Here is a 13022-nt window from a genome sequence, read left to right on the forward strand (position 1 = left end):
GACCCTGAATAAGTTATAGTTTATTAGTGACTTACGTCAGTAAATCAGCAGCAGCATGTCAGTTATCAGTGATGAAGTGCAACTTTTGATGTCAACACCACAACAATTTGTGTTAACTTAAAAAAACAGAAAAACATTACGATTTGTGTTTAATTGTTTTTCAGGTGTCTACAGGGAGCAGGGAGGACCTGATGACAGATTATTTCCGAAGTCCCGCCCCTTCGGCCCCTGCTGGCAGAGATCAGGTCACCCCCACCAGTTATGTCACACCTACAGTGCAGTCATCCAACCAAAGGCCGGGCCAGAGCGTGAAGCCATCACCCCGCCAGCCTGTTGGCCAGTCCCCCGCCTCAGCCCAGCCCCTCACCCAGAGAACCAGCCAATCACTGAGCAGGACCTTCAGCCTGGCCTCTGCTGATTTGCTGCGCTCCAATGGACCTGACAGTTTCCGTGGAAATGAAGGATCGCCTGGTCAATCAGATGTGGTTGTTCGGCGGCAAGGTGGTGGGGCGAATGGCAGAGAGCGGCCTCTGTCTGCTCGCTTGGCTGGTCCAACCAATCAGCACGGAGATGCAAGCTTTCTGCACACACCCATTCACCACTCATCCTCTCTCAACCTGCAGACAGAAAGATTCGCAGAGAGGGAACGAGTGAGGACGTCCTCCACCCGCAATGGGCCCACCTCATCCTCTACTTATCATCACCGTGGAGAAGTTGCCATGGTAACACCTGTCAGGGCTGTGCCTGCTACACGGTCAGATGATGTCCCGGACCAAGGAGAGGGGTTAAGGGAGGGGCGCTCTGGTGACTCCACCCACATAAAAAAAGACAGCGATAGAGCCCGGTGTAGCTCTGTTGAACGGCCTAAAAGCACACCTGCTTCCCCTGACCCCAACAACGATCCTCAAACTGTGTGGTATGAGTACGGCTGCGTCTAAACATGTAAAGTACTGTGCCTACACATGAGAACCAAAAAGTTTAAGCAGAAGCCTGAATCCTGGAGCTTTATGTGCCGAGAAGCATCCAAACCCTCTGATGAAAGTAATCAGGCTGTGGATGGAACAAATGGTGTAACTCCTAAAACTCCTTCTTAAGAATCAACCACTTAATCATGGAAAGCTACATCTAAAAATATCTCAGTGCAGAGGAGGATAGATGGATTTTATGAAATGAACGTGTGAGTGATTAAAGGAAAACAAACAGGACTCCATACAGCACCTGCCAACAAAACATTTCACTTGAAAGCTTTCTGAAGCTAACAAGTTGCACACAGACCGGAGTAACTGGAATTATGGAGTCACTTTCCACCAAATGTGGCATCACAAGCCTAGTCTCTTCTAAGATAATGCAGAATACCCACAGTGCTGCTGGGATGATGAGAAAACACCAGAAACATTACAGGTCTGACCTTAGGCACCGATGGTTTTTAATGGTTTAGACTTGAACATGACGACACTATCGATTATCATTCTTTAAGTGCTGGAATTCTGCTATTTTTTATCACCATGTGAATGGTCATCCAGCCAATAGCCAGAGTCCAAATGCTGGGATGTTCTTTAAAGGAAAGGAGTTACCAGCAAAACGATCTGGAGTGGATGTTTTTAAACAGCTCAATCTGTTGAGTACCATCTAGGTTTTACAGCTAATTGATGAATGAGTGTTGATTTTAAGGTAGTAAAATGGAGATGGGGAATGTGAATTCTTGTGTTAGAGGATTCATAACACTTAAAACCTGCGGGAACAGAGGACAAGTGCTACATGCATAGTTGTGGACCAGAACACTAAGGATGGGCTTTGTCTATGAGCTGGAACTCTTTGACTGATTGAAATGCTGTCTGGCCCCACAAATTACAACATGGATGCAAACAGGTTGCCAGAAATTAGACTGCGCCAGGCCCCATCAGAAATGGAGCACCAGAATGAGGCAGGAGGGTAGGACTGCCGGGGAGGGAGGGGGTTGATTGTACTGAAGTGAAGGCGACCAGAAGCACCAGAGTGACTGAATGTATGAGGTTTTTCTCCTTTACTTTGTCTTCCTCCTCCTCTATTATCTAGAACAAACACTGGAAAAGACCAACGAGGGGGGATGAGAGGGGGAGAGGGAGATTCTGGCAAAAAGAGAAAGAGTGAATGAGTGAGCAGTGGATAAAGAGAGTAAATAAAAGGATGCGGTGATGCAGAGATTGGTGGAAGGATGGAGGGACAGGAGGACGCAGAGATAAACAGACAGAGATGGAGGGGCTCCTCCCAGTTAAATTACAGCCTTTGTCCCTCCATCTTTAGATTCTGTCCCAGCATGCAACACTCTGACACTTTACTGGAAATGTTGCTTGGCCTGAGCCAACACTAGTTTGACAAACAAGCACACATTCTCTCTCTGACACACATACATTTATATATAATCATACAGTATATACAGACACAGAGGCATCGTCCTTGGAGGGGTTGGCTGTGGGTTTTTTAACCATTGAGCTGGACTTAATTCACACACACACACACACACACGCACACCACTGGCTAAACCACTGTGTTTTGTTAGGGTGTACAGCTGCACGCTAACTTAGCCAGACAGTAGGCACTGCATAGCAGGGGGACAGAGGCTGAATGCACATCCACTGTGATCTGTCATCATGCAGACTGTAGGCAACACGTGTGTTATGGCAATAGTTTCCTGAGAATTTTCATGACAACAGAACAGCAGAATGTTTTTGGTTGTTCTGATTGTGGACATAGGTATTATGCAATAAGAAATCACCCAAGTGTCTCCAGTAAAGCTTTGACTTAATAAACATCGAACCACCAAGTGAAATTTGTTTAAGAAAATTACAATATTCAACTACTGCAATATGTTTCAGAAAACTTTATTAATCCTAGAGGAGATTGTGTTATGGTGTTACTCCTTTGAGCCAGGATCTCAGTATCAACCCAGTACAATCCACTGCTCCACCAGCTGAGCTATCGAAGGGAGCTTATAGTGTTTTCAGCAGTTTGTGTGACTGATTTAAAAAGAAAATAGTATTCATAGAAGGGCTACACAGTATGGAAAATACTGACACTGCAAGTTTTTTATATTGCGATATTGAAGATATACAGGAATTTCCACCTTATGATTTGAACTGCTCTCAAATGATTGGGAGAATACATCAACTGCTGATACTGGTTTTTTTGACCAAATCTTTCCTTTGTGTGATCATCATTTTCAGGTTGTGACCAATGACCTACTTTAGTTATTTAGTCATAATGTGACTATCATGCATATGTAACTAAGGGTTAGTACTATGACTATTTTTCCAGTCCATGTTCATGAAAATGATGGAGTAACTTATTATTCAACTCACTTTTCTAATGCTGATGGCTAAATATCATTGCATGGTGCAGGAGTCAGAAGTCAACTGAAGACACATGGGTGATTCTAATAGATGACTAATAGGAGAATATGCATTAGTTGGGATCCATTGTAACAGATAGAGGAAGAGGAGGAAGACTATGGGAAAGGACTGTTAGAGATGATGATGTTCATGAAAAATGAACCGGACTGATCTTTAGTCTATACTGCTGATTGTACATAGAGATCTGTCCATCCTGCATGAGACACAAACCTTCCTAAAAGCACTAGAACGATGATGATGATGAGGAGGAGGAGGAAGAGTCAACACTGGAGCCGTGAATGAAGATTCGGCTGTAGCACACAGGACTGGAATGAATCACTATTTTCACCTGCTGAACAGAAGCACATGTCGATATGCAACGAGCTAAATTATTTTACCTGTAACATTTGTATATGACCATACCTCCGGCTGTGAAATACTACAACCGGAAACGGACTTTTATACTGATACCAAAAAACCCCAAATCATCAGCTCCTGTAAACTGGTAAAAATGTGATTTCACTGTGGTAGATTTGTAGATACGTTTTTGATAATGAAAAACTATTGAGTATTGAGATCCTGTTAGCTGAAGCCATGCGATGTGACACTGTGGGGCGATGCTCAGTACTTCTCCAACCATCTATTTACCTGTTGTTTACTTCTGTGTGTTTGCTTATTCCTGCACTTACGGCGTCTTTGCGTTATTGCTTTCCAAAGCCCTTCAGGACATTTCTATGCGAGTGTGTGTCTGTGTGTGTGTATGTGTCAGCCAGTTTCAGTTTGCTGAGGTCAAAAGGAAAAAATATTGGATTTCCAGTAGCATTTTTTTTTTTTTCCCTGAAACGACATCCACAAACGGAGTAGTTTCATATGCGTGTGTGAGTCTTGCATTTCCTTTCTGAACTGTGTGTGTGTGTTTGCATCCTGTCTGTCTGTTTGTCTATCTCAGTGTCATTAAGTTTTGGGAGCTGTTTTTTTCCCTTATCTCTGTCTGTTGGTTGCTCTGCCGCAGCATTGTTGTGCAACTCACAACTGAATGAAAGACGCAATAATAGGAGTGATATCAAATATCAGCAGTGTGAGATGAGAGAAGTGAAAGCAGAAGGTGAAGTGGATCGGACGTCACTGACATTTCCTGCTGCGACAACTGGAATAACTGCTCTAGTAGTTTGCTTTATTACCGTCGCCCACTGCTGTGCTGTGACTGCTACTGTGCTTTTTGTTAAAAGGCTACTAGTTTGAACCAGTAGAACCTGAGGCTGATATTACTAAGAGCTTTTTGGTAATAAACATCTATGAACTTGAACTGATGCTGCTTCATTCTTTATTTATAGCTCACCGGCCGATCATCTCTGACAAAACTACCGGTCGGATGCATTTCAGTTTTTTTATTTAACTTCCTTGACACAATGTCTACAAATTTCTTTCACAGCTTTGAGTAATTTTGATTAATGCATTTTTTAATAAATTTTTAAATATTAAAAATTTGCATTTACTTATAATAGGCCATATTTTAATGGCTTATGACGTGGAAATGTTTAGAGATATCAATACAATTACTATAGAGCACTGATAGGAAGTCATAAATGGATTTTCATTTGGGTCCATGACCTTTGACCCTGAATGACCTTGAAGGGTCAAACTTAAGGTCACCAGTGTCTAGATTTCAACAATCTGCTTCTGTGAAACTACAGGTCAGATCCATTTCAAATTTTTTTATGTAACTTCCTTGGGACAATGTCTACAAAATGTATTCACAGTTTTGTGAAATTCATTTTTTTTGCATTTTTGAGGAATTTTTAAATATTACAAATTTGCCTTTACTTCTAATGGTCCATATTTTTATGGCTTATCACATGAAAATGGTTACAGATATCAATATAGTCACTATTGAGCACTGATAGGAAGTCATATATGGACTTTAATTTAATTACTAGAGTTATCCTCTCGTGAAAGTACCACCCACTTCTATTGGGAGATTGATCTCCTCCATCAAGACCACAGGACTTACAAATTTAACTTATCGATTCTTGATAGAACATGCCAGTGTGCTACAAGGACAATGTCCCTATTTTTATGTTAATAGTGATCTCATTTAAATAGTGAAAATGACCCAACATATTATGAGTCTCTGCGATCATGTGAACATTAACGAACCTTTAGCAAACTGTAGCAAGAACTCTTCACAAGTTTCTAACGTTGAATCAAACCATTTCCTCTGGCAACACAGGAAGGAGATGTGTTGATTTCTCATGAACGTAACCTGTTGCAACTCACTTTCATTTCCCTGCTGTACCTCACACATTGTTCATTCATGCCTCACTTGAGAGAATGGGTGTCAAACATGACCTGCAGGTAAAAACTGACCTGTGAAAGTGCACCAGTTACACTAGATATTAAGATATTAAGTCAAGGGTGTCAAACTCATTTTAATTCAGGGGCCACAGTATGATCTTAAGTAAAATAACATTAAAACCTATAAATGACAACTCCAAAATTTCTTCTTGGTTTTAAGTGAAAAAAGTAAAATTACAAAAAAATATAAAAAATACATTTACAAACTATCCTTTCAGATAAAATGTGAATTACCTGAATAAACATGAACAACCTAAAATTTCTAAAGATAAATAATTGCAATTTTAACAATATTCTGCCTGTTACTAAATGTGTTATGCATTTGTTGATTCACTATGATCTGTAACTTGTGTTAAAAGTAAACTCAGACATATTACTGTTGAAATTGCAAATTTTCAAGAAATTTCAGGTTGTATATGATTATTCAGATTTTTCACATTTTCATAATGTAATCTTACCCTTTTCACACTAAAACAAAGAGAACATTTTAGATTACACTGGTCTACAAGTAAAATGTTTACAGAATAAAAGTAGTGAAACTTTACCACGTGTGAGTCACTAATAAAGAAAAAAATCAAGTAAAAAATGCTGGTTGGCTGAAGTTTCCAAGATACAGTCTTTGGTCAAAATGTGAAATTTGAGAATTAACAATAGAATGGGTTTTACTCCAAAGGAATATTTGTCTCAGAGCTACCAGATCTACTTCAAAACACTGTCTGCACATGACAATACATTCACTTTACAGGTTCTATCTAGTGGAAGATTTATAAATCTATTGTATAGATGTATATAAACCAATATATGTGTAATAACACTTTATTATATACCTTGAAAATATCAGCAAGCCAGCAGTTTTGTGTTTTGTTTTGTTTTTTTTCCAATTAATCTTATTGAAATATAAACAAACATTTAGCACATTTAATCTCTGAGGCAGAAAATAATAATAATAATAATAATAATAATAATAATAATAATAATAATAATAATAATAATAATAAAGTAGACCAGTGTTATTATATACATATTATCATACACTTCTATGTTTCTGGCCCCTTGTAGATTGCATTGGGTTGTATGAGGCCCCTGAACTACCGTCTTTTCTTTTCCAGAATATATTTTCCTCAGAGCACCTGAAGGCACCATGTAACTGGACACTACAGAAGGTAAACTTCAGATGTGGTCATGCGCAGCTGTTTTCTGTTTTTGCTGAGCTTAAATGTCAATATTAACATATAGACTTGGGGGAGTTTGCTCATTTGATGCATGAATGCCCACTTTATTTGTGCGTGTGTTTGTGGTTTGTGTGTTTTGGGGGGAAAGTCATTACAAAAGGAAAAACAAAATGTTACCTTTGAAATCTGAATCACATTGTCACCTTCCCACGCAAGATCATCACCAGCTCCATTGACAGTCTGTATTATAATACGTACAATATTAAATTAGTTTATTTTATTTATTTATTTATTTATTTAGTATCATAATCTGGGTTGCATGTACTTTTAATTTGATGATAAATGTATAATAAAACATCATATTACACATTGGAGCACGTGGGTTGTAGGCGTGGGGTGTATGCCAGTAACTTCTAGACGTGATGCTTGTGTTTTCATATTGACACATATTCTGCGTTTGTGGTTGCGTGGAGGCAGCGCGTGTGTGCGTCAGGAAGAGAGAGAGAGAGTGTGTCCACGCGTGTGCGAGGCTCAAGGAGACACACTCAGATCTGTTCCAGTTTGATGCAGACCTCCAAACCGGGCAAATCAGGTAAGAAAAAAACATTTTCTCCTCTATTTTAGATTTAGAAAAACACGCGTGGTGAAGTTCCACTGTGTTCTCTGCAGCTTCATTTCCACTTAGTTCCACGCAGCGGTATTCACTGGTGACATCTCCAAACGTTGTAGTTGGGTTGAATCTGCGCATTCCTGTGGAAAATGGATCATTATGAACCGCAATAAACGTCCAAGTTGTTTATTTCTGGGGGTGAAATATGTTTTTCTTTTTTTTTTCTTAAGACAGGGTTTGGATTCGTGTATATTTTCACTAGTCTGGAGTTATTTATTATTCATGAAAAGTCTTTAGTCCTATCAGTTTGGGGTTGGTGCTCTTAAATATTTTCCATCACTATGCAGACTTTATTTATTTTGTCGCTGGTGTGAGGATAAGCAGCTGCAGGTTCAGTGCATTTAAAGGCATTTCTTATGTGTTTATAGGCTGCTGTGGGGCTTCATGTAATATTGATTGTATGACAGATTAAAGCCACTGTATGCAGTTCTGTACACCTGTTGAAATCCTGTATCCACCTATGACTAAAAACAGTTGGAGAACATGGAGCCTTATTACAGTGTAGTTCATGATTTACTGCTGTGCTAGGTTTTGCTGTTTTTTTTTTTTTTTTTTTTTTTTTTTTTTTCTGCTGTGTTGCTGTCAAAGTGAAAAAGGCACATGTAAGTCTTCAGTCCTATCAGTTTGGGGTTGGTGCTCTTTAATATTTTCCATCACTATGCAGATTTTATTTGTTTTGTTGCTGGTGTAAGGATAAGCAGCTGCAGGTTCAGTGCATTTAAAGGCATTTCTTATGTATTTATAGGCTGCTGTGGGGCTTCATGTAATATCGATTGTATGACAGATTAAAGCCACTGTATGCAGTTCTGTACACCTGTTGGAATCCTGTATCCACCTATGACTAAAAACAGATGGAGAACATGGAGCCTTATTACAGTGTAGTTCATGATTTACTGCTGTGCTAGGTTTTGCTGTTGTTGTTTTTTTTTTTTTTTTTTTTTTTTTTTGCTGTGTTGCTGTCAAAGTGAAAACGGCACATGTGTCCTGGCTGCGGGTAAGATATGACTGTTAGTTAACCTCAGCAGTTCTGCCCGACTCATACATCACACACCATGTCAGTTGCTCTACGCATCAAGTGTAGAGGGATACTCACTAGTCAATATCAGCACATTAGCGGCTGATTAAATGGACAATAAGGGTCACCTCACTGTCAGTGTGCAAAACAAGTAGATTTGGCATCTTCTGTAGCTGTAGGCTACACTCAGTTTGATTGGCTGAGGTTTTAGGAGGTTGTACAGGAAGCCAATACAGTGGAAGTGAAAGAAAGTGAATTTGATGTTCTTAAAGGTTTTCAGTAATCCAAAGTGGCACTGAAGATGGAGGAATGAGGATTTCTTTATAGTGGTAAACACTAAGATCTGCAGTACCCCACAGCTCTACATCTTACTGATAACAAAAACACACAGATTTCCAATGAAAACAAAATACACAACATTAAACATTGATATTATATATTAGTTTACATGTAATATTAGATCAGTGGTTCCCAACCTTTTTTGGCTCGTGACCCCATTTTAACATCACAAATTTCTGGTGACCCCAGATGTTGAAAACAGATACTTTTTTTTTTTTTTTCCTAAAATTGATTTATTTTAGATCATGTAATAGTTTGCTATACTATGTTCCAAATAAACGTTAATGTTCGACGACATTTAGGCTATATAATGTATATTATTATGGACGGAGGCAGAAAAGTCAGGTGTAGATTTACATGTAACATTAGATCAGTGGTTCCCAACCTTTTTTGGCTCGTGACCCCATTGTAACATCACAAATTTCTGGTGACCCCAGATGTTGAAAACAGATACTTTTTTTTTTTTTTTTGCTAAAATTGATTTGTTTTAGATCATGTAATAGTTTGCTATACTATGTTCCAAATAAACGTTAATTTTAGACGACATTTAGTCTATATAATGTATATTATTATGGACGGAGGCAGAAAAGCCAGGTGTAGATTACTGCACAAAGTGAGAATTTTATTTTCCTTGGTCAGGATATGTACAGTCAGTCCAGCTTGGATTTACAAGGCTGTAAATTAATACTGAACAAACAATAACTCAAACTATGAATTATGAACGAGCTGCAGCATCTGAAACCAACAACAATGAACATTTGACAGATAAACAGAACCACAGTGCTTTGGTTTGAGTTTCACAGTTTGTCTTTTGTGGATCGGGATTGTCTCTCTCAACTCACCATATATTTTTTAGTTATAGGTTTTTATTTTAATCAATTACTATAAATTTCAGGTGACCCCATTAGAATTCCAGGTGACCCCATGTGGGGTCCCAACCCTAAGATAGATAGATAGATAGATAGATAGATAGATAGATAGATAGATAGATAGATAGATAGATAGATAGATAGATAGATAGATAGATAGATAGATAGATAGATAGATAGATAGATAGATAGATAGATTGATTTACTTTATTAATCCCCGAGGGGAAATTCAAAATACGGTCACCGCTCCACAGAAACAGTCATAACCACATCAACAATAAATAAATAAATACAGAGTGCAAACACCTAAAAATAAGTTAGATTAAAAAGAAAGTAGAATTAAAAGACAAAGTGTGTGTTCTACCTAACACATTCAACATAAAAACATAAAAACCCCCCAAGGACAGAAGTGTTCTGGAGCTTCTACCCCCTGTACACCCCAACACAGCTGCTCCTCGTCCTGTCTCCTCTCACCCCCCCCCCTCCTGCTTAAAGAGTTATGCTGTCTTATTGCTTGAGGGACAAACGACTTTGCATATCTAGTTGTAGAGCAGCTCAATGAGCGCAGTCTCTGTTGTATTATTCTAAATTTTTGGTAGAAATGGTCTAATCCTTGACTTATAGTACTGTGTAAAAGTCTTGGGTCAACATTAAGTTTAGTAAAGTTCTAAAGATCACATACACATTTCTTAGTATATATGTGAAGTATGTACAGAAGTAAAAACAAACAAACAAAAAAAACCCACCTTCTATAAACCCTTTTATTTAGACAACATGAGATTTATTGCATTCATTTTCTGTTGTTTTGTACCAGGTTTCATTCAACATGAGACAGATGTTTCTAATTGTTTGTGCTGCTCTTTGTCATGGGGGCAAAGGTCACAATAAACAGTAACTCTAACCTTTACAACCCATTTAGTTCAGTTTTGTGGCTGTTTTTTAAGGCTGTATACATATTTCCTGTAGTTTCTTGTTTTATCTGAAGAAAAGAAATTTAGAAATAAATGAAATAGGTTCATTTCAACCCTGTAAAAACAACAAAATTAAAGTTGGTCTGAGACTTATACACAGTGTTGTATATCTGAGATGACAGAAGCGGCTTTGAACCATTGATTCAAGGTGAAATTTTGATAGAAAATGACAATGAAATTCCTGCAATGGTGATTACTGAAAACATGATGGACTGTTTTACAGCTCACAAATATGGTCTTTTCATGAGGTTTCTCTGCTTTAAAAGTCAAATTTATAAGATTTAGGTTGATCTCATTAGAAAAATGGAGTATAATATTCATAATTCTGCTTTCATTGGAAAAGGAGAATTGTGTTTTTTGGTACCTGGAAGGAGTCATTTCTATTGACTGCTACGTTTAGAGAAGCTCAGATATACATCCTCTTCTTTTTTCCGTTTTATTGTGGGTTGTTTGAACCAATGATTCAAGACAAAATTTAATAGAAAATGGCAATGAAATTCCTGTAATAGTGATTATTGAGTGGGATAGTGAACCATGATGGCCTGTTTCATGAGGTTTCTCTGCTTTAAAAGTCAAATTTGTAAGATTTAGGTAGATCTCATTAGAAAAATGGAGTATAATATTCATAATTCTGCTTTCATTAGAAAAGGAGAATTGTGTTTTTGGTTCCTAGAATGAGTCATTTCTATTGACTGCTACGTTTAGAGAGGCTCAGAAATGACATCCTCTTCTTTTTTCCATTTTATTGTGGGTGGTTGGTGGTATGTCACCTATGTTGAAGTTAACCCTTTAAGCGCCAAAGTCACAGTAATGCAACAAGCAACATAACTGAATGAAACAGACAGACTTGATATCAAAATTGAATATAAAAAAACAAACAAACAAAAAAAAATCTTCAGCATCTAAAAGCCCATAATGCACAAAACAATACAGTCCCATGGTACTTAATCGGTAGGTGCGGGTGCAGTTCGCTACTTCACCACTAGATGCCACTAAAAATCACACACTGCACCTTTTAGCCTCATTTCCAGATGTAACAGGCAACTTCAGAAAAAAAAAAAATCTGTGATAAAGCCACTCTGGGCTGCATGCCTGGACTGGAGGTGTAAACTAGTGAACATGAAAGAGCCTCACATAGCTAAAGAGACAAACATTTCCATTAAGGAATTTCTTTAAATAAAGTTCTTTGGTTTTGTTTGAACACTAATGACATTTTTAACAGGTTTGTTTCGCTTTACAGTAAACTGTCTGACTATCCTGCAGGGTTTCATTCAGTCTGTATCTCATTACAAAAACTGGAGGAGGTTGGAATGAATTTTGGACTATAGTCAAAACATTATATTTCCTGAGTCATTGAGGATTCACTTTAATTTTCCCATAACTAAACATTGACTCCCTGCCTACAACAACAATACGATCAGCCCAACAGTTTTGTCACTTTAACCTTTATAGACACGTTATTTACAGACTCACACTGACCAACTGAGTTCAGTAAGCTCTGTTGATCTGAGTAAAGCATCAGCACTGGTTTCAAAGTACTTTATTCAATTATAAAGCATTAGTGTCCACCATGTATACTGATATAGTACGATAATAGCTGACATATCCCACTATAAACAAATAACAGAGGAAAATAATGAAGGTATGACAGTCAACACATTGAATATAAAGTTAATTTAGCAGATTTTTCTTCACATTTGGGTTTCAAACTGCAGCATCTCATCTCCAACAACTCAATTAACTGTTATCCTAGCATAATTACTTGTGACTTATTTTGCTCCTGGATCATTCTGGCATTATTTTAATCTCCTTACAGCCTGCCCTTGGGTCCAAGCCCAGACACTGGGCACCATTTGGACAGAGTGCAGTGTCCCTTTGTATACACTAACCTCATTCATCCATGAAAAGACCAGCTCAGCGCTCTGCAGACATTTGCAAAAGACAGAAAAAGCAAAGCTCTTGATTGTAATGTTGGTGGTTTTACATACAGATTTCAGCAAAATTGGTCGTGCTTAAAGAAGCAACCTGCTGGTGCCAGATAGAAAACTCAGAGGCCCCGTGGGAGAGTACTGAGGTCTGGATGGATGTCTTAAGGGCCATCAAGGAGGGCCAAATGTAGCCCTATAGTCTCTAAGATTCAGCTTAACCCAATTAATAGGTTTCACCAACTAATCTGTGCAGATGTTAGACACGCAACCAGTATCCGCAGAACTTGGCTCTGATGGTATCTGATTGTAAATATTAGGCCTCACAACTGGAGTTT

General features: G+C 38.2%; 2 protein-coding genes across 3 annotated transcripts in view; both read left to right on the forward strand.

The window, feature by feature from the left end:
• ccdc88c (coiled-coil domain containing 88C) overlaps positions 1-4674 on the forward strand; it is a 44644-nt gene extending 39970 nt beyond the window's left edge. For both annotated transcript variants that reach the window (XM_030126356.1, XM_030126357.1), the window contains exon 31: positions 165-4674. In XM_030126356.1, the coding sequence (XP_029982216.1) occupies positions 165-938 (774 nt within the window). In that variant the 3' untranslated portion in view covers positions 939-4674. The remainder of the gene's footprint in view (positions 1-164) is intronic.
• Positions 4675-7392: 2718 nt separating this feature from the next.
• gpr68 (G protein-coupled receptor 68) overlaps positions 7393-13022 on the forward strand; it is a 39443-nt gene continuing 33813 nt past the window's right edge. The window contains exon 1 of the mRNA XM_030126359.1: positions 7393-7487. The gene's annotated coding sequence lies outside the window, so the exon portion shown is untranslated. The remainder of the gene's footprint in view (positions 7488-13022) is intronic.

The sequence above is a fragment of the Sphaeramia orbicularis genome, chromosome 22 (assembly GCF_902148855.1).
Source record: "Sphaeramia orbicularis chromosome 22, fSphaOr1.1, whole genome shotgun sequence".
NCBI lineage: Eukaryota > Metazoa > Chordata > Actinopteri > Kurtiformes > Apogonidae > Sphaeramia > Sphaeramia orbicularis.